This window comes from Curcuma longa, chromosome 12, assembly GCF_044706935.1.
Source record: "Curcuma longa cultivar G26 ecotype Majalengka, Jawa Barat chromosome 12, ITB_CL_G26_1.1, whole genome shotgun sequence".
NCBI lineage: Eukaryota > Viridiplantae > Streptophyta > Magnoliopsida > Zingiberales > Zingiberaceae > Curcuma > Curcuma longa.
The window spans coordinates 382,826-407,222 of NC_133872.1; the positions used below are offsets into that span (position 1 = coordinate 382,826).

At 37.6% G+C, this 24,397-nt stretch overlaps 4 protein-coding genes across 4 annotated transcripts in view; 1 reads left to right on the top strand and 3 right to left on the bottom strand.

Moving 5' to 3' along the window:
- The first annotated feature begins 192 nt into the window (after positions 1–192).
- LOC141843580 (chitinase 2-like) lies at positions 193–1,191 on the top strand. Its single transcript, XM_074731636.1, has one exon. It carries the CDS (start codon positions 235–237, stop codon positions 1,189–1,191), a length of 957 nt encoding a protein of 318 aa, XP_074587737.1. The 5' UTR covers positions 193–234.
- Positions 1,192–1,358: 167 nt separating this feature from the next.
- Positions 1,359–12,739, bottom strand: LOC141842963 (uncharacterized). The gene is made up of 17 exons (XM_074730964.1): positions 12,568–12,739; positions 9,848–9,950; positions 9,000–9,069; positions 8,886–8,924; positions 8,621–8,738; positions 8,493–8,550; positions 8,291–8,355; positions 8,177–8,183; positions 8,037–8,097; positions 7,448–7,507; positions 7,329–7,348; positions 7,105–7,170; positions 6,117–6,284; positions 5,726–5,983; positions 4,883–5,095; positions 1,957–2,228; positions 1,359–1,845 (listed from the first exon to the last, which is right to left on the bottom strand). The coding sequence occupies exons 1-17, from the start codon at positions 12,660–12,662 to the stop codon at positions 1,695–1,697; spliced, it is 1,824 nt and encodes a 607-aa protein (XP_074587065.1). The 5' UTR covers positions 12,663–12,739; the 3' UTR covers positions 1,359–1,694.
- Positions 12,740–13,880: 1,141 nt separating this feature from the next.
- On the bottom strand, positions 13,881–15,677 carry LOC141843014 (uncharacterized). The gene is made up of 3 exons (XM_074731026.1): positions 14,842–15,677; positions 14,588–14,777; positions 13,881–14,502 (listed from the first exon to the last, which is right to left on the bottom strand). Exons 1-3 carry the CDS (start codon positions 15,205–15,207, stop codon positions 14,021–14,023), a joined length of 1,038 nt encoding a protein of 345 aa, XP_074587127.1. The 5' UTR covers positions 15,208–15,677; the 3' UTR covers positions 13,881–14,020.
- Positions 15,678–20,168: 4,491 nt separating this feature from the next.
- Positions 20,169–24,397, bottom strand: part of LOC141842650 (pyruvate kinase isozyme A, chloroplastic-like) — a 9,213-nt gene continuing 4,984 nt past the window's right edge. The window contains 2 exon segments of the mRNA XM_074730693.1: positions 20,169–20,671; positions 22,149–22,627. Coding sequence (XP_074586794.1) covers positions 20,370–20,671; positions 22,149–22,627 — 781 coding nt within the window. The 3' untranslated portion in view covers positions 20,169–20,369.

Below are 24,397 nucleotides of genomic sequence, written 5' to 3' on the forward strand. Positions count from 1 at the left end.
ATTGCTGACCTGTTTAATTACACATCTGTATGTACTTTCCACAACGTGTATCTAACGTGTTTTATGTTATATATCAAGCTGCAGGTGCATTCGGCAGATCAGCTGGCGATATTTGAAGAGATCAGAATTGTTTTTTTTAATGAGAAATTATTATTATTATTATTATTTCAATCCATCCAAATGTAGCACGATGCAGGCTTCTTGTTACGTATATAACACGAGCAGCTTTCATCCATGTCTTATCACTGCTATACGCCACCACCAGGCATGGCGTCGTCGTCCTCTCATCCTTTCTTCTTCGACATTGCACTCCTCTTGCTCGCACTCGCATCTTCTCCTTCCGCCGCCAATTCCAACCTCTTCCGCGAGTACATCGGCGCCGACTCCAGCAGCGTCTCCCTCTCCGACGTGCCGATAAACCCCGGCGTCGAGTTCCACTTCATCCTATCCTTCGCCGTCGACTTCACCCTCTCGGCCCCGCACTTCCCCACCGACGGCGTCTTCGCCCCCGCGTGGGACACCGCCCGCCTCACCCCTGCCCACGTGGCAGCCTTCAAGTGCCGCCACCCCAACGCCAAGGTCGCCCTCAGCCTCGGAGGCGACACCCTCGGCGACGTCGAAGTCTATTTCGTCCCCTTCTCCGTCGACACCTGGGTGGACAACGCCCTCGCCTCGCTGACGCGCATAATCCAACAGTACCACCTCGACGGCGTCGACATCGACTACGAGCACTTCGTGGCAGACCCGGAGACGTTCGCGGAGTGCATTGGGCGGCTGCTGGCGGCGCTGAAGGCCGGCGGCACGATCTCCTTCGCCTCCATCGCGCCCTTCGACGACGAGGAGGTGCAGCGCCATTACGCGGCGCTGTGGATGCGGCACGCCCACTTGGTCGATTACGTCAACTTCCAGTTCTACGCGTACAGCGGCGACACGACGGTGGCGCAGTTCCTGCGCCACTTCGACGAGCAGCGCCGCAACTACGCCGGGGGTAAGGTGCTGGTCAGCTTCGCCACCGACGACGAGGGCGCCGACGGCGGGCTGTCGCCGGAGCGAGGATTCTTCAACGCGTCGAGGATTCTGAAGGGGGAAGGGAGGCTCGATGGGATCTTTGTTTGGTCTGCCGATGACTCCAAGAGAACTGACTTTCGGTACGAGGTGCAGTCGCAGGAACTGTTAGCGAGCAAATATTAAACGTCGGATTAAACGAGCAAATACTAGATATTATACGTTGGATGGATCTTCCAAAATCTATATATATATATATATATAAATCTTATAATTTTCCACTCCAAAAATTGTAAATCTTTAGACACATTCATATGTCAATACTACGAGAAACAATCATTCACACAGGAGACTAGAATAAACATGATGCTCAGACATTTCCATTATGATATTGGTACAAATTATGTGGATACTGTCACAGATCCTCGAGAGGAGCAACTAACAATGGCAATTCTGATTCAAACTAGCAAAGCAGATCGTGATGCCTCATAAAAAAAGAATGACAAGTAGACTGACTGATACTCGTCTATCAAACAATCTGCATAAAGCTTAGTAAAGTTAATAGGATGGTCTCTAACCCTCTCCTTGCAAGCCCTCAAAGAATGTGATATATTTGAAAAGGCACCATGAAGCACCAGAGATTTGTCACAATAAGAAACTTGTGTATAAAGTTTCAGCTGAGTGTTTGTTTACTCCGATCTCGAACGGTTGGAGCCACTTTTACGGCGACGGCTACTATAGTACAACGGCAACACTGAACCAGATCCATGTTTCCTCCTACCGAAACACCGCCAATACAGGACCAGAGCGAGCAGCAATATACCAATTGGAATTGCCCATCTGTTGCAATAATATAAAATGTAAAAGGAGAAACAACAACCGGAAAAGTTGAGAGTTAACTTAGCAAGTGTTATACTTTATGTGCAAACGAATGGAGAGAGAGAAACTTGCCTGTCCAAGTCGAGAATAGGACTATACACTATAGTTTCCCATGTAGACACAATGATGTGCCAAGCAGGATTGTAATATAGCGACTCCGATGACCAAAACATTCTTGTGTATGTCTCTAAGAAAATGAACATCACCCAACCAGCAATCTCGAATAAAATAAACTTGACGATGAATCGGCCCACTATTGCCACGATGAGTGAGAAAGTTACCAACCAGTTACAAAGTCTCTGGTTGTAATCTTTGATGAAAAGGGATCTAGCTTTACCCAGCATCTGGGAAATCAAAGTTCAAATAAATATAAGCACTGGTTCACCAAGTCACCCATAGAGGAGGGGTCAGAAGCTAGAAAGAATATTCACATGCAAATTGATATAGTTTTCAAAGCAAAAGTAGATCATAACTACTACGCCTGGCATCATTCACTTAAACTATGTAACCTGGAATTAATCATAAACTTCAATGAATGAGTTGCTAAAAAGGAAAAAACACAAATGCATCTACTTCACTTAAACCAACAGTGAATGTGAAAAATTCAATTTGTTAGTTGTTAACAAAATATACATCATCCTACTATAAATATCCCACTTAGACGATGTGAGACCATAACAAATATAAACATTAATAGAGAGAGGGAGACTAAAAAATACTTATTCGCAACGATAAAATAGAGCAATATTTATGTAAATATAGATGAAGATATAATAGAGGAGCCCCATAATATAGGAGGCTCCATATAATCAACCTCACTTAGTGGGATAAAAGTTTAATTGTGTTATTATATACATCACCCCACCATCATCTCAAACAACCTAACCCTCCAGATTGAATTAAAAACTATATATTTGATGACATCAGCTGGTTGACCTTAAACAACATGAACGGCATTATGATGATATCCATCAGTATTAATGCAAGACATACCAACGATAATAACATCCTAAAATGTCTGTTTCTTAATAGTACAAATTCTACCTATCAAGAGTATAATTTTCCAGAATATGTTTAAACACAATTGGATCGTGTTGGTTAGTATTATCAGTTTAAGGGATGCTAAAGAACCACAGGTTCAAAATGAAACACTGTGGTACCCTGGAGAATATAAAAAACACTAGTTTTAGAGTTTATTTTTCAAACGTGGAAGAAAAATAATCACATCAACAGAAATAATGTTTTTTTTTTTTGGCTCAGATATATTTGGTGCCAGTAAGATTGGTAAAGGCCTTAAAAGTGGGTGGGATGTAGATGCATATCCAGTGGCAGAGATGCATAATGGTCAGTTAGGCCAATTGACACCACCAAAAATTAGCAGTTGACAACACAGAAATTCAAAATCATCTTCTTAACTGTTGCCAAAATAATGAAAGAACAAATAAATTAAGAAAAAAGTGGCTCGCATTTCAATTTAAGTGAATCACATAATATATAATATTCCTTGGGAGAGATTTCAAACAAAAAAATATATTATAGGAAGTTTGATCACACAATCCTATTTTATCGAGATTTAACTTCAGTATATATATTTCCATGGAATGATAGAAAAATCTCTTTCTAATGTGTGTGTATATATGAAACCAACAATTTAAAGGTCAAATTCAACAAAGGAAATGAAAGTTATAAGTGTAATTATAAAATAGAATGCTGTACCCACTTGATTTCAATAGTACACAATATCATGAAGAATTACAATTCACACGCATTAAGACTGCCACAAATTGCTAATGCGCATGGTTTAAATATTGGGTCGTGCAAGATAGCATACTGAAATTTCTCATTCCAGTAAATTACTTTGACCCAATAAAACAATGTAATGTGTCAGACACTTAGAATGCTTCAACACACTTTGGCACTCATCAAAGCATTTCGAGATGAATTTGACTAATGAAATCTTAATTAAAGTTTGAAGGTTACCATGGCTGTTATATATTTATAATTTTTTTCTCCAAAAATCTAATTCAATTGCCCATACTATAGTCTCATCTCTCAGAAGTAAAAATGCAAGTGAAAGGTCACTAACATAGTAAACCTCATCTAAATTTATATTGGTACACTTCAATATGGTACAATATGTGTCTAGTGTTGGTACAATATGGCTCAATAAAATTTTAATTCAATTGATTGTTTATAGTATTAGTAAATAAACTAAATGAAAGAAGATTGGTTTAAAACTCTTAAATTCATCTCGGCGCACTTGCATTTAAGCATGTTGAGTGTTACTATGAAATGATACTTTAAAAGTGATATAGAGAAATAGTTTAGCTTTCTATCTATGTAACTTGCATTTAGAAAAGATTCCTAAGTTATTCAAGGGGATATTATGCAATTGAGTGCACTTTGGTAATCAACTCAAAAAGATACATCCTTGGCATGTATAAATTCCCATGACATATATAACTTCTCAAGTAGTGGAAGGATTGTTAAATTAACAATAAAAAATATTTTTCTCTTTTCTTTAATTTCCAAGCTGAGGCTTTAGTATTTATTTTACCGATAATGACTACAAGCATCTAGAATATTTCAACAACTAATTTTGTGAAGAATGTATAGTGCAACAAAATAATAAATCATTGTTATAATAATTTCATTCAAAATAATACATTTAATAACATCAACATTAAAGCAATTAAGGAAAAGTTTCAAATGGTAAAATCAAGTTGATAATAATTATGAATTTACTATATATATATATATATATATATATATATATCGAGGGAAGTCTAAGAACAACATCTGAAATAATGTCATCCATAGTAAATCAACCAAATTTGGAGTATAACTTTCAAGTATTAAAGAAAATGGAAGAAAAGGAACCAAGATTTCATTTACTTTACTAAGATCTAGTTGTAGTAAAAAATATTTTAGAATTTAATGACATGAATAGAAAAGAGGAAGCTTTTATTATTTGATTATTCAATTGGTTAAATTTTACCTTTGTCATTTTCTGCTTATACATTTCTTTTGAAGGTCCGACACACTCACTCTCAAAAGTTTGATTGCAGTGAAGAAAACCATCATTGAATTTTGCCATAGAAGGAAGTCTCATAACTTGAAGATGGTCCATTTTATCCTCACACTGCGTGTATCGGGATTCACACAATTTTGACGACTGGTATTCATTTGTAAGAAGGATTGTTCTGAAAACCTGCAGATGGATATTACACAAGTAAACATAATAAAATATAGGAAAGATCCAAGACTAAATTTAAATAAGAAAAAGAAAAAACACTTCCCAAGAAACAGGTCAACTTGCACATCAAAAGTTGATTTCCATAACATGAATAGAGAAGTATTATGATCTATCTCATTATGTGCAAATTCAAATTTATTCTTGATGCATGCTGTGCAATTATTCACCACCTAGTTCATTCCAAGCATAGCATAACACCGTTAGAGTTCACAAGCAAATAAAACCACGAAAACATGAATATTTCAAAAAATGCATGTTCACATTTAAATCAATTTAACAGGCTAATATGTATAAGTATAATGTTAGATACAACAGACAAACACATTGGAATTTAAGCTATTGAAAAAGGACCCATGAATAAGGCAGTTCTAAGTCTTAAGTTTTGTACCTTTAAATTATATACATTTTAATTGCTTAAAAAAGCTCCCATGCAGTGCCTAGTATTTATAATAAATTCAAGTAAATTTGCAGTTCAAACTGTTTTTATTTGTCAGTTCTTTTAACTTATATGTGAGAAGTCAACTAGCAGATCTATTAGTAGACCAACTTAAAACATGCCAAGCGTTATGTCCTTGAAAAAAGCACCTTTTGTATTTCATAATCAAGTTTCAAAACAGATTGTGCAGCATGATTCCGACCAAAATGTTGGTGATCAAACAATTCTTTAGCTTCCACTTTTGATTCTTCATGAACCTCATGTAGCCTGTTCTCTTCTACTGGTAGTTGCAGATTGTCCATTCGCTTGCCGTACAATTTCAAGCAACGTTCAAGAATCACCTTATTGAATACTTCGACAATAGAGCCTGTGGATGGAATTTCTCCTTTATTCAAGGCTTCAATAATCTGAAAAGAAACCAATGATACGATTTAGAATTTTCCAAAATGCTTTTCTTAGTCATGTTTTTCAGACTTTAAAGGTTTTAATATAAGAGCAGTATTACTCTGATGACTGTGGCCATAAGGATAAATCCATTACCTGTTCCAGGAAAGCTACAAAATCATTTCCATTTTGAAGTTTTCCCTGAACAATCTTCGGGCGAATAATTGATGTAACAAGTTGTTTCAATTGCTCCCTCTTTTTCACATACAATTGATCCAGTTCGCTATCGTTCAAGTCACAGAGTTTAGTCCTTTGGAGATGAGGCTGTCAAGACTCAAGGTTTTCAATCATCTTCTAACCATGAAATTGAAATAGAAATAAAAGATGTATGTTAACTTGCACGAGCATAATTCTATTACTAAGCATCAGCAACATAACACAGTTTATGAGACTACTGAATGACAATAAGATAACAGAAAGACAACACAATTTTCGAGCTTTAAATCAATATTCAACTTTAGAAGAACATTAGGAAGACCAAGAACTTGAAACAAAACACGAATCACGGGGGCTTCAAAATGTACTTCATACATGCTATAATAGATTATACCTTTAGCAATAGATGTTAACTGATGTGTTGAAGAGTTGTTAATTGAAAGGCACACAAAAGAGATTACAGGAAGCATCTCAAAATGCAGCAGTAGACAAATTTATCACAAGTAACCTTGCACATTTTTCTATGACCACAAGCACAAAAGTATGGCAGACACTTGTGAAACCAAATTAGATAACTCAGCTTCATATATATTCACAAAGGAAAATGGAAAACCATGATGCTTCAATAAACACTAGATGCTAATAGCCACAATACAAGATAGGGCCAATCTGATGGACTCCAATTTATGCACAAATGAAAACTTGGTACCTTAATATAACCAATGAAAATAAGCTTTGGTTACCATTTGCAAAAATATTGAAAGGGCAATTATGCTTAGCCAAATGAAATGTAATATGCATGATATTTCACAGACAATGAAGAATAATGGCGGCTTGCCATAGAGAACAAAAAATAAAGTGATTCATATCCAAAAAAAAAAACTTATAGGAACTGTAATAGGCCAAGAGAAGTTAAAGGAAAGCGTACCTGCGGCAAGCTAAAAGCTGTGCTATTATTACCCATCATTGCCAATGAATCCCGAATTTGGTTTACCTGATTCACCACATGCAAATGGATGTAAAGAATGAGGGAGTGAATCAGCCACTACCTCCTTACAAACAAAATGACTACCAATAAAGGCAGGCAAGGATGGAAACCCAAAGTTTGCTTATTCATGAAGTTTGACTTTACAGTTTGAAAGAATGCAATACCTGCTCAATATTTTTGTCACCTGAAAATCAAAATATAAGATGCAGATAAATTTCAAGGTTACTAGCAAGATTCCCATCAGTATCAATCACACACCAACAGACTACGGGCTAACACTGACCACTGCTATTTGGTACATGCTGAAGGGCTTCATTCACCATTTCTTGAACTGACTTTCCTTCTGTTTGAACAAAATAAGCATCTACAGTGAAAAAGACCAAAGCAAGACATTTGCTGCATCTATGGATATTGAAAGACAAAGTATATAAGGTAAGCACAAAAGGGATAAATAGTAGCAAAGCCATCATAAATGATAAAGCAGTATCGAGCAATCAACAGTTAAATATCTAAAGCCGCATGCATAAGCTGAGACACACCAAAAATACTCTTACTTTTCCTGCTGGTGATGCAATGATTTGTCGTAGGTCAACTGATCCTATCAAATTGCTGAAATCTACAATGTTAATATCACATACATCTACTAGATCATGCTCAATGATACTAAATTAGACACTTCCAATTGTTGGCAGATAATTAAATATATGCAGATCATACATTTGCAAACCCTAATTCAGGAGAGCAGACTTTACTCTCTTATTGTCATTTACTTAGCTCATGTTGCAAATAGAATGACTATCCTTATGCCAACATTTCAAGAACTTATATTCATCAGTAGTTAGCACGTTATTGAAGGAAAGAAGATAGCTTACGTAGGAAATCTCGTTGGATAAGCCACAAAAGTTTAGCAGGCACAAAAGCAACATCTTGCCCCTGTATACACATATAACGACATAAATAACTAAAATAAATACCTTACCAAAGAATGGAACGCTAGATAATATTATAGTACCTTCACCCTTTTGTCCAGACAGCAACAAGTCAGCAAAACATGCAACAGTCAGGAAGGGAACCCCAGAAAATATAAATAAAAAAAAATTGAACTTAGTGCAATCCAAAATTAGACCTTCCATAAAATTCTTCTGCAATTTCAATGGCAAATGATAACCTAGATACATCAGCCTCACGGATCTACAACAGAAACCATCAAAGCAAAAAGAATGAGATTAGACTGCATTCCTAAGGGAATAAAACAATCAAGAGTTGATTGAAGAAGTTACTAGTGCCCATTATAGGCTGATCAAATATCCAACAGATGAAGAACAAACCGTCTCAGGGAGATTATAAATGAGCACAGAGCTCATAATTGTAGCCAGAGCAAAGATCCTGAAGAACACAAAAAGAATAAATATACAGCCTATATCTGATGGAGAAATTATTCTAATTTCCAAATTACCTATCATCATAAACATTTGATTTTCCAACACTTTCAAATCCTTCCGTATCTAGGTATAAGACAGATATTTTTTCTCCATTAATATCCATTTCAACAGGTGTCCCCCAAACCCATATTCCTACACCAAAAGATAGTTGCTTATTGAAGGATATTAAATGTGATAAAAACAAAAAACATAGAAACTATCATAAAATATTGGAAATTAGCTTAATAAAAAGTTAAAAACTGCAAAAACAAATACAACCAAAGATGACTGAATATGAACCTTTGGTCTTAGTATCACGCATATGTCCTACGCCAAACCCTGTGCATGATAGTGAGGTCAAAGAATTTTAGCATTCAGTATGGCAAAAAAACAAAAGAACAAATAGAAATGCACCTTCATCACATGACAGGGAAAGCAGTTGGTTGAGAAGAAAGGATTTGCCTGAGCGATATGGACCAATGACCTGAGAAATTATTTGTTAGAATCTGAAATGTGCATGCATGTGTGTGAGAGAGAATTCATATAAATGTTCCAGGTCACATGTTCATATCATTCCCCATTTAGAGTTGAAGAACACTCTTTTGTGGAGAGCTGGAAGCCTCCATAGCACTTTAAAGGCAATGGATCATGTGAGCTCAGTAAAAGCTTAGTGAAAAAAAATAATAGCACAAATAACCAAATTTCAATCCAAACTATATCAAACTTCAAAAGAGATGGAGAAAACACAGGAACAATACAATTGGATTAGCAGGAGTGTATAGAAAAGACCAGAGGGGTACAAGTAGCCTTGAAAGTCATATAGGTTGCAAAAATAGAAGAAAAAAAGCATATATGTTCTACAACAATAGGTTTGTTTGAATACATTTAGTTATTTCAATTTCACAATCATGTTCTACAAAAAACTGAATGAAGTTTAAATTCCAAACCTCGACCTTAATTTGTTCCAGAAACAAATGCGTGAATGTGCATAATTGTGTTTCGGAAATGAATTAGGTTTTGGGTTATGCAGTCAGGTTTAACTCAGACAATAGCATAAATTTATGCATGACAGGAATGAGTAATAAAATAGAATAGTATTAAAGTCATGACTTAAATAAGGTGGAAGTATTAATCAAAATCTAGAGTTAGAACAGGTTATAAATAAATGCATGACTGTGTCTTCCAGTTTTTGAATATCAAACTTAATTTCTATCACTTTCCATTGACTTTGATTTTCAGTTAGTACTTAAGCTGCTACTGACCGCAACAGCAGCTATAGGGGTTGTAATTCTTTGAATTGCCTCCAAACCCTCCCTTGCAAGACGAAGTTTTGTATGCTCAGAATCTGGCACCACTATTGGAAAACTGCAAAACGAGTATCAAAACTAAGATTCCAAAACAATAGTTTCCTAAGCCAAGCACAATGAAACTTCAAGTTTTTCCAACACCTTATTCATAGCTATACTAATTAACAATAGCAAACACTATATAGAGACATCTGCATTTGATGCGAAAAAAGGCTCCAACAACCATTCTCCTAATGTTTCAAAATAGAAACAAAAATTGTCCTAGCAAGGACAATATACTGTCTGGCAATCAAAAACCATAATGATGAAGAAATATTTTAAATTACAAAAGGCATTAGATCACTATTCAAATACCAGATGTGTTCCACGGTTTTAGGACCATGCCATGGGGTTAAGCCTCACAATGAGCTTGGATAACCTAGGAAAGTTTTTTTTTGAAGTTTATAAAACTCAAAATTCAAAATCAATTTCAGTTTTAATTCTAATTATTTTTTTATTCCGAATTTTTATTCTCAAAAATTTTAAATGACACATCTCTTGGAAAAGGCACAACCCTTTCCAATGTGTGCTTTAAAGAAACTTACTCTCTATAAAAATGAGTCATTCAAATGGCTCCATGCACTAAGGAATACTCTTAATCAAGAGATATTTAGTGTCCTTCCTCCCAGGTTAACCCTGCACAAGGGTCCAAACTTCACCTTAGGCAGCAAGTTTCAGCTTGCTTTATTACTGGAGTTCTATTTCTATACTCTTTATTATTGTGTTTTCACTAGAATTGTTGTTAGATTTATTATCTAATAATTCTTGCCAAGTGCAATTTTATCTATAATTATTTAATGGAGTTGATAATTACATTATATGATTTCAACAACTTAAGGAGAAGATACAAAAATTTCAATCTTGAGATATGACAGTAAAGTTGTATTTGTTGTTATGATAAGTGATAAGACTCTGATTCAATTATTAAATATATAATATATGTACAAGTGAACTTTTTGAATTGCTTGTAAAAAAATGAAACAAAAAATAGTTTTCATAATCTGTTTGGAATTACATAATGTACGAACAACTAGTATGATTCCAAGTCAAACAGGAGACATCAAAGCATGATCTAATTCACGTACGTGCAATTGATACAATATGATGATGTATCAAAGAAGTACACAACCAATTCTTATGCAATACATTGAATAGTTTTCTGGAAAATGCCTATGTACGATTAGGATTAGACATGCACATCTTATGATTTAGAACTTTTAAAATATGTATTTATTGTACCATTGAAATGGGCATTCTTGTATATAAAAATACTTATGTTTTCCAAAAAAAAACAATATCACACTTCCATTAGCTACTGAACAAATTATTTTCCTATTTTATTGGCAAAAATAGGATTAATATCCTGACTTGGGACCTTGTCAAAGGCTATATATACTGGACTACACTTGTCAAGGCAATGATCTAGACTACGCTTCTATATTTTTTGGGAGAAATGACATTCTTCTAGAAGAGTGTTCCTACAATGGCAATCCTACCTCCGCAATAGGTGGACTGTTGAAGTAGGTTAAAAGGGTAATAACAATATGATTAATAGCCCAATGGAGTATATTTATTAATTGTTAAAAAAATCCAATTTAAAAGAACTTCCAATACTATGGTGATTTGGTTGTGCTCCTATGTAGAGATAAAATAGGAAGGATTTCTAAGACCTCTAAAATAAACTTGAAGCACTAATTTCTGTAAGATAACACTCTACAAACAATCACGTTGGAGCTTTGCTAAATGGCTATTCGTAGGATCCCACAGTTTGGAGCAGAAGCATCTAATGCCAAAAAAGTTAGGCTAAAAGGTAATGTGGTTCAAGTGTTAAAGCTCTCCATGTATTTTCTCATGGAAGGTTTAGTTGACTAAAGGTTTTAATTCACTAAAGCGCCTCACTGGCCGAATGCTATATAAAATACAAATTTAAAAACAATTTTAGTTTTAATTTTAATTTATATTTAAATTCTACAAATTTTATTACTAAAAGGGAACATCTAAGGGAAATGCACAACTGTATTCTTGGAAAAGGTTAATTTTCTTGGTGCGGCAAGTCAAGGAAGAGAAAAAACTCTCAAACATAGCCCTGGAGACCGGAGTTGCTGTATCTGGAGTGGGTTTGATGTATGCGTTCTCTATGAACACCTTCATCCTACTTGCTAGTAGAGAATAGGAAGATAGGAAAACTAGCTTAGAACCACAGAGATATAGCACCCTGCTGGTGTCAACAAAAGGATATCAAGCATCTGGGCCTTGACAGAGTTTAGTAATTCTTATCTGGTAATGGAGCTGATGCAGGGTCTGATCAGACATAAAATGCAGATTTGACGAACAGAGAACGGACAGATGATGTCATGCTATACTTAATTTTTCTTCTGTTTTTGTTGCAAGTGATAAAGAATTAACATTCTTTATGCAATTAGACACAAAATCATTACCATTTTTTTCATACAACAATCCAAGAAAAATCTCCTAGTCAATCAAAATTGCAACAGCGATTGTCGATGGGCACAAACAACAATCAGCAGAAAATTTCGACCTTCCACCAAAAGAGTCAACCTCTTCTATAAATCCCACGCATGCAATCACCATTACGAATCACAAATCGAAAAAACAACAAAAGGGATCGCACTTACGCTCGGCGAAGATCGACTGGGTCATCGGAAGTACCAGGCGCAAAGCAGCCAAAGACCACAACCCAAAACGCAAAAGCCCGCAAGCAAGCACCCATCCTTCTGCGCCTCCTACCTTCCGCAACCGGATCTCATCTAGCAAATCCCTCCGCGGCCGAAGATCGAGCCGCCCCGCCCCGCCCCGCCCCGCCTACAGGAATAGCTCCTAGAATGGAGATTCCCACCTTCTACAAGATACGTATCGCTTTCCCCGCTCACCTCGGCGATCCCACAGGCGAAAATACCAGCGACAGGAGAAGCAATCGCAATCTTGGTGCTGGGGTTTTCTTCCGAGAGAGGCAGCCAGAGAGACGACTAACTCCAAAGAAATAATAGGTATCGGGCTCTGAACCCGTTCCAAGAACTCGAGAAGTTCCACCCGTTTATTTGACTTTGAAAGTCGCGCTTTCCGTGATGGACGGCCGTCCGCGCACGAGGCTGCGACTTTGTGTTTATCCCAAAACAATCCGTAAGGGCCACCGACTCGTCCGGTCATTAAGGAGCGTAATTTACTAAATACTACACTACATTTCACTAAGAACCGCCTCAAATAATAAAATTTACAATTTTCATCCCCAACGGTTTAACGAAGCAATTATTTTAGCCGCCTCACCGCCAGCCTGAGCGCGACCGACGCATTGACGATAATAAAATTCCGACTCGACAATTTTCAGAAACGCATCGGCAGTGGCGCGCCAACGGTTTATTTCAGATTTGAGTGTAATTATTGCACGGATACACGAAGAGTTAAATAAGTCAACGCAATTTTAGAATAAAATATATCCACTTCAAAATAAATTATCTATCTCTAAAATTAATTGGATGAAATTTAAACATAAAAATTATAAATAAATAACTAGGATTGAAATAGCATGAAGGGGCCTTTTTCTTGATGGTCGATGCCTCTCAATCTGCTGCCAAAGATGCTTAAAAAATAAGACTAAAAGAAGAGGCCAAGAAGGCTTGATGCCTTGCCAGTTGCAGATAAAGCAGCTGAGTGTGGCCTAAAGAGTTGGTACCCGATTGCTTTATGGGAAGCAACCATAATGGCTCACGTTATTACTATCATTGCTAGTCAATATCAGCAAGCTCATCAAGTGCTTTGCCTTTTGTGTTCTTCTTTTTGGATAAAAAAGAAAAAGGAAAAGAAGCTCCACGCAGTCTTGTACATGGCGAGGGTTACAAGCTGAAACAAGCCTGGAGAACATAGTTAAGGTGGTAAAGCTTCAAAGCGTTTCGATCGAGTTCACTGTTCTGTTAGGCATGCACTGAATTGTTTCATAAACCTTGCTTTGTTGTTCATGGTGGAGAAATATGAAGTAATATACAAAGGCTAGTGGTAGACTCTTAAAAGACGTCATGCATCACCGGCTTTGTTGAAGTAAATAAAAAAAAAGGGAAAAAGATGGGTTTTTTTTCAAAGCACCGCAGTTAGGCCGGCGATGATCTTGACGCCGGACCTTGGCCTCGCCGGTGGCGGTTCCCACGGAGCCGCCATGGGTTCTCTCCCGTCGCAGAATTCCGGGGAGGCGTCGACGGCCGGCTTCGTTCCGGTGGTTTGTTTTAGGATGGGGACGCTGTCCGGCTCGTAATCATCCTTGGGAGTGGAGTCGGCCGTGCGGGTGTAGGAGGAGATCCACTTGGCGCGCATGTAGTCGGGCTTCCGCCAGGGGGGGACGTGGAGGCCTTTCTTCTTCAGGCTCTGCCGCGCCGCCTCCGAGACGACGGCGACGATATGCTGCAGGCGGTCGGGCCGGCCGACGAAGAGGGGCGGGAGATGGTGGAGCACCGCACGGTACGACTTGGTTGAACGGGCGATCTCGAACTCCGGTCGGAAGTCGACGTCCACCAGGATGCGCTCGCCGCCGTCGATCACCACGTCGATGTAATCGTACTCTCCTGCAGAGTCGATACACCCGTGATCGGAGAAATTTGGACAATAGTAGTTGTTCTGGATTGGGGAAGAGGGAGGAGAGAGTGATACCAGCAGGGAAGGAGGGATTTTTATCCCACTTGGATTTGCAAATGGCAGCGTCGTAGCCGAGCGATTGCAGACCTTCGACGACGATCCTCCGACATTCCCCCTTGCCCTTCGAATTCTTTGCCTTCTCCATGATTTTGGATGCGTCGGCTAGCAGATTCCTCTCGGCGACGCTCGTGCAGAAGATTAATCCCTGGGAAATGCCCAATTTTTAAGATGAAAAATCAAAATCGATGAGAAGAGGAATTAAATTCTACCTTGATCAATTCGGCAGCATCGGCCGGATGGTCTCCGCCACCGCGGACATCCGTTTCGTCGTCGGAGCTATCGTCGTAGTTACCATTGAAGCAGTAACATCGACCACGAGGCGGCCGCTCGTTTCCCCCGTCCTCCATGAAGCTGACTACCATCTTGTCCAAGCACACGGAACTCGGCTCCACCTCACCGCCGTCGTCCGTCCTCTCCCTCCCATCCCCGGGCTTCTCCGCCACGGAGATCCGCATCACGCCAGGGAACTGCCGTTCGAAGAGCCTCTTCAGTCGGGACTTGGGGGTGGTCTTGGCCGGGTCGATCCTCGCCGCTGTTCTCTCGTCGATCGGTTGGACCTTCATCTGGAACGGCATGGCCGTTGCGATCAAAAGTCAAAAACCAAAACTTTCCTCTCCCCTTCACCCTAAGCCACTGCCCACTGCCACACTACCACTCATCTGATCTCCGCAACACTCAGATCTTTCACAAAATCCCCCAAAACAAAACGTAAAAGCGACGAAGAAATGGACGATTTCCAAAGCAAATACAAACTCACGATTCTCAAAATGAAGCCAAGATTGGCGATCTAACAACTAGAGCACGTTAACAATAATCATCGCCCTAATAATAAATCCCGAATAATTCAACGTCTACCGGTGTTCCTCCGCCTCCGTCTTTCTAATTCGAACCGATCACTGCGCCAGACTCAAAAGCAGTGCGTTTTTAAGCTTGCACACACTGCGATCGCACCGCCGCCGAGTTCGCCGCCGTAGATTCCGACTAAAAGGTGATTTCTTCCATGGGTTCCATCGCCTACGAGCGAATTTTGTCAAGGCAAAGAAGGGAGATTCGGTAAATAGAACGAAGAGGAACAGCGGCCCGAGCAAGGGCTTTATTATTCGGAAGAGAGAGAGTACCCATCCTGAGCAATAATTTCACCGCTAAGTCGTACCTCACAAAGAAATATACCCGACTCCACATTCATCCAATGAGTGGGCCTGAACAAATGTGAAAGCGTGAGTAAGGTAAATCTGAGTGCAGGAAGTGTCATCGCACCAACTGCTATGATCAGGTAAGTGGCTTCTTGTATAGAGCAGTTTCGAATTCCATCCTCGATCGCGACGCGTATGGGCCCCTTTTTCGTCGTTTTCGGAGCTTCAAATGACTAAAACGCACCCACTCGTTTTGGATAACTTCGTTTCACGCCGTTTTCCAGTGTGACCCCCGCAGTCTCCGTGACTGAAGGGCACATTTGGGAACCAGATATCTTCCATCCGAATGCCCAAAATACCACAACATGGCACCTGATTTACATCCATGCCACGTCCCACCCGGCCGCGTAACTGTCAGTGGCCTTCCCTGGTAATTAAATCAAAGAGAATGGGTTAATATCAAGCCCCAAGCGGTTCGGGGTCACCGCGTGCGTGCGTGCGCATAGACACGTGGATGACACGCGTCTTGCCTCTTCGCATGGCAACAATTGTTTTCGTGCCCGCATACATATCCAATTAACGAGTCGGGGGCAAACAAGTTACACTTTGACTCGGTCAGTGATTGGTTCGCTGAGTCCACTCGGAACTACTTGCATAATCAGACAAGAGATCAAACCTGCATTACTATGATTGTTTCTGTGCCACCTTCATGCAATTAATGCAGACTAGAAGACGAAACAATTGGATAATAGGAATGAGTAAGTTGGTTAGAATTAAAATCACACATATGCTTTAAACTCTAAGCAATTTAACTTACTAACCAAGTAAACAGCAGCTCCAAAGGGTGTCTTGCCCAGAGCTAGAGTACAACGGCACCTGCAGACAATAAATACATGATAAATTGGGTGCATTGGGCCCCATCTCATATTAACATGATTAAGACCACTCATTATAAATTCTTTATGACTGGGTCAGAGTGTAATTTTATAGATATATCTTGAGATCAATCAATCCATAATGAAATTGATGTAATTGTCGATAGCGGCATCTAACTGTCACCTGATAAAAAAATATATCCATGAATTACTGGATATGGTCTTTTGCCAGCACAAGGTATTTAGGATTCACATCAACACTTTTTTGCTTTGGTTTAAGAATTCATATTTTGGATTTCGTTGTGCCATCAAGTATATTCTACAAAGATAACATAGAAATTAGTTCACACAAGGCAAAAAGATGATATCATCTTGTAAAGTAAACTCAGGCTCAAATTAGACAAAAGATGAGAGCATTCAACTTTACTTTAATCAAGCTCCAGCCACCAAATCCCTGAATGGCACAAGGGAAATGATGCAGATGCCCCACATTAGTGGGGACCATCCTGTTTATCAGGATTATCAGTTACAGTGTTCATAATTTTTCAGAGAATATGACAACATGATAAATCCACCGTATCCGTAGATCACACCCTTTTTCTGCTTGTAAGAAAGTTTGTTGCTTTTGTAAGCATCAATGGAAATGAGGAAGGCACTCACCATTATTCTAAGCATTGAAAAGGACAGACAATGAGATCAGGAGTCATCTAAGTTTTTTTTTTGTCACCACTTATTTGTAGGTTATGATCATTTTGTTTTGGTAAAAAAATATCTTTAGGAAAGATTAGTTGGTAAAGAGATAACAGGCGCTATAGCACACAGATTTGTTCGTATTGCTTGAGCTGGTGCGCATCTTCACATAATGTAACATCAGTTTACTCGCCTATTTACATATTGAAAGCAACAACCTTCCTATTTTTGTTTGCAAGAGGATGCTTTTGGTTAGCTTTGGAATATAAACATGATGGTGGGGCGGTGAAAGAGACTTACAGAAATCACAGGGCAGATTGAAAGTAAAATCTAATGCACAAAGCAGTTGGTATCTGAAGCTAATGCTGCTTTAGAGAAACGAAAGTGACACCATGACTGATAGTTTTGCATCTTTCTTTTAATAAGAACAAACAGAAGACTGAAGTCAGAGAATTACCTTCATACGTGTTGAAAAACCTTTGTTGAATCCCTCTCAGAAGCAAAGGGAGAATTGAAGCATCTAGCTGTTTCTAGTAGCAGCGTATGACAGTAAAAGAATTAGTCAAAAAAGAAAAATTTAGAGAAGGAAAATACAAAGTCTACTTCTAGACTGTATTTTTTTTAAAATTATAGAGATTCCCCATTGTAAATTCCTTGTTCAATTTACATGAAAAAAATGTAAAAAGTAATTTTTTTATTATCTGCATTCAAATATATGGAGCTTTAGTTATTGGACTAGGTTTCACCTCCACTGCAGTTCCTCTCTATTTTTCAATTGTTGTCTAGATTTATAACCACATCCTTCCATTAGATCTATGAATCTACGCCCAGTTACCTCAACTATTCCCAGTGTCAATTTATTTCATCCCTAGATCTTCCTCAAAGACCTGTGTACAAGGTCACCATTGAATATCCATGATCAACAAGTGGAACAAAGTCACATTCACTAATGTATCTTAAATAACAGTTTCTAAACAATTCTGATTGGGAAATCAAGAAAGGAAACATAATAAATACATTCAGGATTATGGAGTTCATAAAAATAATGTTTTATAGTCTGATTGGTGAATAAACGTGTTAAATAAATTAGTCTACAAAACAAACAAACTAGAAATCTGTTCTACCAGAGAAGGATAATTTAACCAGAAACAGCTCGACATCAAACATTTGTCAAAGTCAAAGGGCAAATAACTACTGACAGGAGATTAAATTAATTGAGAAGTTGAACCAACCACACTGGACCACCCTATAGTGTAGGAGGATGACATGCCTGTACCCCCAATATTGTTTTTCAGGCCTTCATCTCAGCACAGAGGCATGGAGGATAAATGGGGTATGGGGTATGTTTGAGTTAAGTACAGCTTTCCTGAGAAGAAAATGCAAGGCATCAAACGCAGGGAGAAGTGAAATGCTCTGAGAAATTAGTGAAATTGAGCAATAGAAATAGGGGTTGTTTGGTGGTTGATTCAGGCCTATATCTGCTAACTAATGAATTATAGAAGCGAAGGATTCAACAAAGCAAAGGATATGTCCAAGTGAAGTTAGTTAGCATACGAATTGTCCACAGGGCACAGGCTATTTGAACCAAATGATTCTGATAGAAGGCAGAATGCTATGGAAAAATGTGCAGCGAAAGATTATTGTTGCTCTGGAGAAAAAAGGGTGACTAATTGCTAGTCAAAATTACAGTCTAGACCCTTGGATTATCTAGCATAAGGATGCGGCCGGTGACTTCGGCTATAAGGTTTTATTGGGTCCATTTGTTATATACTACACCCATATCAGTTCACCTTCATGAGATCATAACAGATAGACTACTACTAAAGAAAAAGTTCAACTTTTCCAATATGATACAAATTCCTAAAATCTGGGAGAAGTAAGCATTTGTGAAGTACATTTATAAAAGAATTTTCCAATTACAAAATTGCTTATCAGAATTCTGATTCCTAAAATTTATTAGTGTATCATAGGAAAAGAAGTCTCATATGAGATAAGGTCTAGGCATAAAGAAAGCTTAGGAGTGATTTTTTGTTAGGCCAAAAGTCAAATGAATGTGAATATGTGAACATGAGAAGTGCCCATAAATGTCCAAGTTAAAAAACACAGTGCAGCAGCAAGTAAAAGGTGCAGGAATTTTGACTCTGGAATTACCTTTTATGAAAGGACGCATTGCAATGCCACCATAGTTTATAATACTATCCTAATAGTTATGTTGACAGATGAGAGTTTTGAGTCTGACTTTGCATGAAGAAACAGTAATGTAAAGTGTGATGTTCCAGATGAGATTGCTTTGCCTGATGCCTGATGTAAGCTTTAGATGCGAGGAAACAAAGCAATATTCTAGAGGCAACTCCAATCTTATTTGGAGGATAAAAACAAGAGATATTAACTAAGCAGTTAAGAACGTATTGAGGTCTTATAACAAAGTTGAAATAAAATAAAGTAAAATAGAGTAACAGAAAGACAAACAGCTCACACCATTGGGCTGGAGTCATTCATCAATTTGCAATAACTTCTCACAAGTTAATAGAAACACAAAAGGTTATGTCCTTCTATAACAAGATAGACAAAGATCCAAAGGTAGTGAAACCCAAAGAGTGATCCTAAAATCTGCAAACCAACAAATAGATATATGGTTTACCAAGAGAGCAAATAAAATTTCGCTCATACTTGGAAACATTAAAATTAATCCAGAACAAAGAAAATATCACAAGTATTCCCAGAGAATTTGGTGAAGTCCTTTATGAAAGCATTGTTTTACAGATGAACAATCTTACCAGAGCATTTGCACATAAATGATGCAAACAGATAAAGCCGTAATTCAAAAACAATTCATGGTGCAAGAATCCAATAACTCTTTATTATTAAGATCAAATGTCACGATTTCAATTCAAAACATTGAATGGAATGTGTAATCCAGAAGAAATAGTAGGTACCATTTGTGTCTAAAGGATACAGCAAGCAGTCAAGCATGCATGCCATAAGCTTGGGCAAAATTTCATAAATTGGATACACACTAAGGCAAATACAAGCATCCTCCTACGGGACATTCATCACTTGAATGGATTGCAACTGATCTGACAAAGCAATCACTAAGTCACCAGACTGGATCATTCCTCTGGCCTTGAGCAAAGCAAAAGTGCGGTTAAGATTGCTCTCCATGTCACCAGAAAAACTAAGACGGAAGGGTATTAGACCCCACTGAAGATTCAATCGCCTCCTCACAGATGTTGAGGATGTAAATGCAAAGATTGGACAATCAGGGCGACAACGTGATAGCAGAGAGGCCATGTGACCAGTACTCGTAAAAACAAAGACTGCATCCACTCCCAAGTTGTTTGCTGACAATCACAATTAACAGGGTCAAAAGAAGTAAACAGTGACAATGAGATGGAAGTGGAAACAGATTTTCAGCAACAAAAGTTTAATATCATGAGATAAGAATTTCCATAAATCCTGCCAAAGTTATCTTGATTTCCAAAAGTCAATCCATGCAAAGGGTCTATTAACCAGTTCAAATAATATCTTCTAAAAAATTCTGGGGGAAATGTTGGATACTTGGACTGATGGCTCAGTGCCACAAACATTGCTGCATGCCAGAATATAATTCTATATGCAGGCTTTAACGTGGAAGCTAAACCTAGTCATAAAGGACTACTGGCTCAGTGTCACATAGATGATTTACTCAAAAACATATTGAAGAAAGGAAGGGAATGCTCAAACATATCTATGTCAGCTTTGTTGCAATTTATTATTATTTTTTTACTAGTCATCGTCATCCAAGAAGCTAAATATGGTATAATATAATTCTATAGCAGGCTTTAACGTGGAAGCTAAACCTAGTCATAAAGGACTACTGGCTCAGTGTCACATAGATGATTTACTCAAAAACATATTGAAGAAAGGAAGGGAATGCATTCTGTCCCAGAAAATTTCTAAGTTGGTGTATTTACATTTTATTCTAGATTAGTCCTTTGTTGCAATTTATTATTATTTTTTATTCTAGTCATAGTCATCCAAGAAGCTAAATATGGTATCATCCTCCTAATACCATAATCTTGCAAATACAAGGATTTAGTTAACTCATGAATAAGTTAGATATAGGCCGACCCATACAATTTAAATTTTAGAAGGATATCAAGTTCAATTGGAGTTAATAAATAGAGAAAGAGTACCAGAAACTAAATTGGGTAGAGAAATTTCCCTTCCAGACCTCCATCTGTACTAAGCCAATATGAAAAAAAAAAACATAAAAGACAAAGAAAACTAAAGCAAGAGAAGTCCAAAAAGGATGATCAGAAAGAGAAATTAGTGATTAAAAGTAACCAAGAATTACTATGAACAATCGTCCCTGTGAATAACAGTCATATTTTAAATGTATTGGAGTTCTTGGGATAACATGTGAAAAAAATCACAGGGTTAACTATAAAAAATATCACTATATACCACTGGTCAATCTTCCATCTGTCTGGAATTTTTTTTTTTTGACAGAATTACTAAATAAAAACTGAAACAAAAATTAAGAATATCACGAAATAAAAAAAAGTGTGTACCAAATTGAAATGAGGTGCACAGTTCATGTACTATATTTGTAATTAATTTATTCCAGAGCCAAAAAGAACAAGAACCAATAGATTATAAGTAAAAAAAAATAGACATTTGCACTATGCAGTTGAATGCAACAGCCAGGGTTACTACGCCCTGTAACAATGTGAGGTCTAGGAAAAGGTTAATGTGCATGGCATATACTTCCAAGGTTAAAGAATCAACTGGGTTACTGGGGAGAGATAGACAAAAACAATAAATCAAGATGCCTACCCATTTTGGCAGCAGAATTGCAAATTTCCTCAATGATTTTGTCAGAGAAAGAATTTGCAACAACTGGAAGCTCCATCGCCTCATGACGCTTCTCCTCTCTCCACCATCTTTCAATTCGAAGGCTGACACTTCTCAGCACCGCTAATGCCTTATCTGGATATTGTCCCATAGCAGACTCACCTGAGAGCATCAGAGCATCTGCTCTCTGCCTAACAGCCTCTGAGACATCAGCAACTTCAGCTCTAGTTGGTGTAGGATACTCGATCATGGATTCAAGAAGCTGAGAGGCTACAATTACAGGCTTGTTGAGCTGCCTGCACATCCTGACTATTTTTTGCTGAGCTGAAGGAACTTCTTCCAGTGGAATTTGAGCACCCATGTCTCCTCTAGCTACCATCGCTCCATCTGATGCAAGAATAATGGCTTCCAAGTTTTTCAAGGAGTCAACACTCTCAATTTTTGCAAGAACTGAAATTTCTCTGAAACATGGTTTGAGACATCACATTAAATTGCATTTAAGAATTACTTCTCAGCAGATAAAAAACAGGAGAGCAGATTAAACTCATACTTCTTATGTAAAAATAATTGGAATGACCAGTTGGCACATCTGTTTTTATTATGAAGTTGTTGATGAGATCCCTTACAGGAAAGTTTTCTCAATTGATCATCCTATACAAGTAGCCACATATAATAATGTACATTTTACAAATAAGGAGCTTAGGATAAATACCTATCTCATTTCCTAATCATGAATTATCCCTCATCAATATTTGACTTGTCCAATAGTCTTCCCCAGAGCTAATATTCATGAGGCATCACAATCATCACCCAGAGTATTAGGCATGTTTTGAAGACTAACATATGATCATCCACATCCCACTGGTACCTGACATTACTAAGCTACCTCTTTAGTGCAATAGATCCACTGCACAATTGCCTGTGCAGTTGATCCAATACACAGACACCTACTGATTATAAAAACAAATATGCTCTTAATTCTTACACATTCCCCATTTGAAGTTCTGACTCAGAGAAGACAATTTCGAAACTCAATTCCATGGATGGAAAATAAATAAGTAGCTGAAATAATAGAGGAATGTAGACTACTAAATAACTATTATTAAACCTCAATCTCTTTAGGGGTAAATAGTTCAGATCCATTACAATCTTAGTAAAGGTCATAAAATCCAGTTTTGTTACAAACATGAAATGAACTGGAAAGGATAAAAATCACAAGATTGGAACATGTAAAATGAAGGGGGAAAATGAGAAGACATTCTATTTAGACCAGCTAAGAAAAATCCCAGCAACGTGAAAGAGATATGACAAGGAAATTCAAAAGAGAAACAAATAATTTGATAATAACATAGAATATGGATCTACAGCCAACAATTACAAAGGGGTCTATGTGTATATATATTTGTACACAATCTACTGACTTTATATTATGTTCTAATGAAAGAGATATAACAAGGAAATTCAAAAGAGAAACAAATAATTTGATAATAACATAGAATATGGATCTAACAATTACAAAGGGGTCTATGTGTATATATATTTGTACACAATCTACTGACTTTATATTATGTTCTCTTAGTTGTGCTGCCAATACTAAGACAAACTGGTAAAGAACAAGTGCAATATTCAAGCCTGATTGCAGGCGTCTGCAATCTTCCTCTTGCACATAACATGTCTGCACAAGCTTGCAAAGAAACGAGCAACAAACTATTAGATAGCTATCTCATTCAAGAAGCACTGGGGATCCTACTAACCACAAACATGATCTCAAAATGTAAAACTGAATACCTGGGGAAATTCATGAAAGTATTTAGAACCATATTAAATTCTAACAACTAATGTACAGTTAATGAATGCTACATGGTTATCAAAGTATCAACATTTAAGAGGATAAATTGTAGCATGCTCGACCATTTTCATCCATTTGCTACAAATGGACTTGTAAATTCAGAAAAGCTTGGGGGTAGTAGTTTTTTCTCAAATCAAGGATTATAGTGGTCCAACATCTTCAGATCTTGATCTAATGGCCTGGTTTTTACTAGATACTATAAATGGGGTTAACTCAAAATACTTGGGTTCACTACCTGTTATCTACATGATCAGAGAAGTCAAATCATAGTATTTTCTCAAGGTTTTATATCTAAAAAAAGAGAGATTCTGCAACTTCTCTTCTATTTGACTTTTTCAGAAACCATGATTCTTGAACATTGTTCAACCTCATCAAAACAATG

What these genes read in the sequence shown, in the direction of transcription:
- LOC141843580 (XM_074731636.1), top strand. Translation starts at nt 235, where the DNA reads ATGTCTTATCACTGCTATACGCCACCACCAGGCATGGCGTCGTCGTCC.
- LOC141842963 (XM_074730964.1), bottom strand. Translation starts at nt 12,662, where the DNA reads ATGGGTGCTTGCTTGCGGGCTTTTGCGTTTTGGGTTGTGGTCTTTGGC. An exon ending in TTTATAATCTCCCTGAGACG is followed by an intron (nt 8,356 to 8,492) that starts GTTTGTTCTTCA and finishes TTTCTGTTGTAG; the next exon opens with ATCCGTGAGGCTGATGTATC. An exon ending in GCATGTACCAAATAGCAGTG is followed by an intron (nt 7,349 to 7,447) that starts GTCAGTGTTAGC and finishes TTTGATTTTCAG; the next exon opens with GTGACAAAAATATTGAGCAG.
- LOC141843014 (XM_074731026.1), bottom strand. Translation starts at nt 15,207, where the DNA reads ATGCCGTTCCAGATGAAGGTCCAACCGATCGACGAGAGAACAGCGGCG. An exon ending in ATGCTGCCGAATTGATCAAG is followed by an intron (nt 14,778 to 14,841) that starts GTAGAATTTAAT and finishes GGCATTTCCCAG; the next exon opens with GGATTAATCTTCTGCACGAG. An exon ending in AAATCCCTCCTTCCCTGCTG is followed by an intron (nt 14,503 to 14,587) that starts GTATCACTCTCT and finishes TCGACTCTGCAG; the next exon opens with GAGAGTACGATTACATCGAC.